The sequence below is a fragment of the Leptosomus discolor genome, chromosome 8 (assembly GCF_034619465.1).
Source record: "Leptosomus discolor isolate bLepDis1 chromosome 8, bLepDis1.hap2, whole genome shotgun sequence".
Taxonomy (NCBI): Eukaryota; Metazoa; Chordata; class Aves; order Leptosomiformes; family Leptosomidae; genus Leptosomus; species Leptosomus discolor.
In genome coordinates, this window is record NC_141398.1 from 51,364,116 (window position 1) to 51,366,703 (window position 2,588).

Below are 2,588 nucleotides of genomic sequence, written 5' to 3' on the forward strand. Positions count from 1 at the left end.
CTCCCGCCGCCGGCCCTGGCACCGACACTGCCCTCCGCCCCAGCTCCCGGCACGGCCGCCTCCGCAAACCGCGCCAGTTCCAGCCCTTCCCCACCGGGGAGCACTCCCGCCCCGGGAATGAGGGCGCTGCCGAGGGCGCTGCCCCGCCCGCCGCCGCCCAGCGCCCTCCTGCGCGCCCGGTGCGGCGCCGAATGGCGTCCGGGCTCCTTCCGCCGCGGCGCCAGCGCCCGCCCGGCAGCGGAGGCGGGAGCGCCTGAGCGGCAGCCATGGTGGGCCCGGGCCCGGGTGGCGGGGCGCCGCTGGAGAACGCCAACCCTCTCATCTACCGCCGCTCGGGGGAGCGGCCGGTGACGGCGCGGGAGGAGGATGACGATCTGCCCGACTCCATCGACGATCGGGAGATCTTCGATATCCTGCCGGGAGGGGAGGGCCGGGCCGAGGGCGGGCGGGCCGGGGCCGCTGGGGCTGGGCAGGCCGGTGCAGCTCGGCTGCGCTTTCCTTAACCCGGCACATCTCATCCGCTCCATTAACGACCCCGAGCACCCCCTGACCCTGGAGGAGCTGAATGTCGTCGAGCAAGTGCGAGTGAAAGTGAGAGCCGCGCTGAGATGGGCTTGGCGGCCCCGCCGGGCCTCCGGGGGCCGCCCGGTCCATCGGTGCGGGCTGTGCTGCGGGGCAGGGCTGCTGCCGGCTCATTAACTTCCTTATTTTTTCCTAACATTAAAAGAGGTTTATTATAGCAATCTACTGCAGCTAAACGTAGTATTCAAAAATGTCGGTGAACAAAACTAGGAGCGACAAAGTACCACTTTGAGTTGCATTTCACATAAAACGCCTCCAGCGAGCTTGGGGTAAAGGCGGTGAGGTTTGTACATGGGAAGTGTTTGGTTTCCAACAGGTGAATGATGCAGAAAGCACGGTGGCAGTGGAGTTCACTCCCACCATTCCTCACTGCAGCATGGCGACGTTAATCGGCCTCTCCATAAAAGTAAAATTGATCAGATCTCTGCCTGAGAGATTTAAGGTGAGTAATCAAATCACTCTGGAAAGCAAAAGAGGGGTATTGTGTTTGAAAAGAAAAAATAAAAAGGCAAAAAAAAAAGTTAACTAATTTACAGTGAAAAATAACTAGAGCTTTTTTTTTGTATAATGGGTGAGGGAGCACACTCCAGGAAACAGAGAGCAGTGGACTGTAGTATCGATGCAGAATTACGGTTCTGTGACAGTCATGGCAGGGTCAAGAGGGGTTCCGGAGGGACGTTACCTGCAGTGCTCTACAGCACGGGAGGAGGAGCAGTTGGTGCCTCATCTGCTTGTTGGAAGAAGGCTTAAGCAGATGGGAATGCAAAATATTCTGTGATTTTAGACTTCATTTTAGTCTGCTATATACACTAATTGGTATTGGCAAGAATGCCCTTTCCCCCCCTTTTTTTGTTATTGTCATATTTTTATTATTAAATGTTTTGAATTTGAGCTTCCAGTGTTTTGTTGACTTGTCCCCTTTCTCTTTTGTGATGCTTTTTAAGCTGGATGTTCATATAACGCCAGGAACACATGCCTCTGAGCATGCAGGTAAGGTTTTTCAAGCTCTCTGCTGTGGTCTTTGTTTTTTTGATCTTGAAAATTAGAGAGGAGAGTGATTCTCACACCTGTCGAGCAGCTGTTCAGTATCTGGAACTTCATGTGCGTCAGATTCTGGGGGATGTTACAGAACAGGAATGTGTAATAATGACACTTGGATGTGCTCTGTACCGTATTTTGAACATCTCCTCAGGCAACCTGCTCTCTCCACTAGTTATTGATTTGCCTGGGTTATGGAGGACTCGGAAAATGGGGAGAGGTTGAGGGGAAGTTTCTTCCCTGCAGATGTATAGCTCTCTGCTGCTGAATCAGAAACAGCTTGCTGGTTTAACTGGTGATAACATTGATAACAAATGGTAGCTTCGATTTTAGACTGCAGCTCTACAGTGTACTTAGCATCTGCAGAATTACCTGTCTACCTGAGTACCATAGCAAGTGTCATTATGTGTCTTAACATAAAATGCTTTAAAAAAGACACTGTGTACCAATGTTTTGACCAGTTTCTTGTGTTGTTGTTTGTTTGTTTGTTTTCTGAACAGTTAATAAACAGCTTGCTGATAAAGAGCGTGTAGCAGCTGCTTTGGAAAACTCTCACTTACTGGAAGTGGTGAATCAGTGTTTGTCTGCTCGATCGTAATTGCCTGATGAGGAAATTGTTGGTATTCTGCTATGTTAAACTAATTTTGTATCTAAGTGGTGATGCTAGTGTTACATTATATATGTATCTGTGAGCAAAATAAAATCACTTGGATTTTCTTGAAGAAATGTTTCATTACTCCTACAAAATATAGTGTGGGGGAAATTAGCTTACAGGCAGCTACAAAAATACAATGAAAATTTACTTTTTAATTATATTAGTGACTGCACAGGTAGGATATTTCTTTGAAAATATTTGTTTCAACCTGGTTTTAACTGGTTTCTCACTATCCAAAATTAGTTATAAACTGCATTTTAGAAGTGGATTTTGCACACCGGACTTTACAAGTACACAGAGCTAATTGGCAGTT

General features: G+C 49.1%; 1 protein-coding gene across 1 annotated transcript; it reads left to right on the forward strand.

Moving 5' to 3' along the window:
• The first annotated feature begins 266 nt into the window (after positions 1-266).
• Positions 267-2,340, forward strand: CIAO2B (cytosolic iron-sulfur assembly component 2B). The gene is made up of 5 exons (XM_086469232.1): positions 267-408; positions 512-591; positions 899-1,024; positions 1,527-1,572; positions 2,121-2,340. The coding sequence occupies exons 1-5, from the start codon at positions 267-269 to the stop codon at positions 2,216-2,218; spliced, it is 492 nt and encodes a 163-aa protein (XP_086325358.1). The 3' UTR covers positions 2,219-2,340.
• Positions 2,341-2,588: the final 248 nt, after the last annotated feature.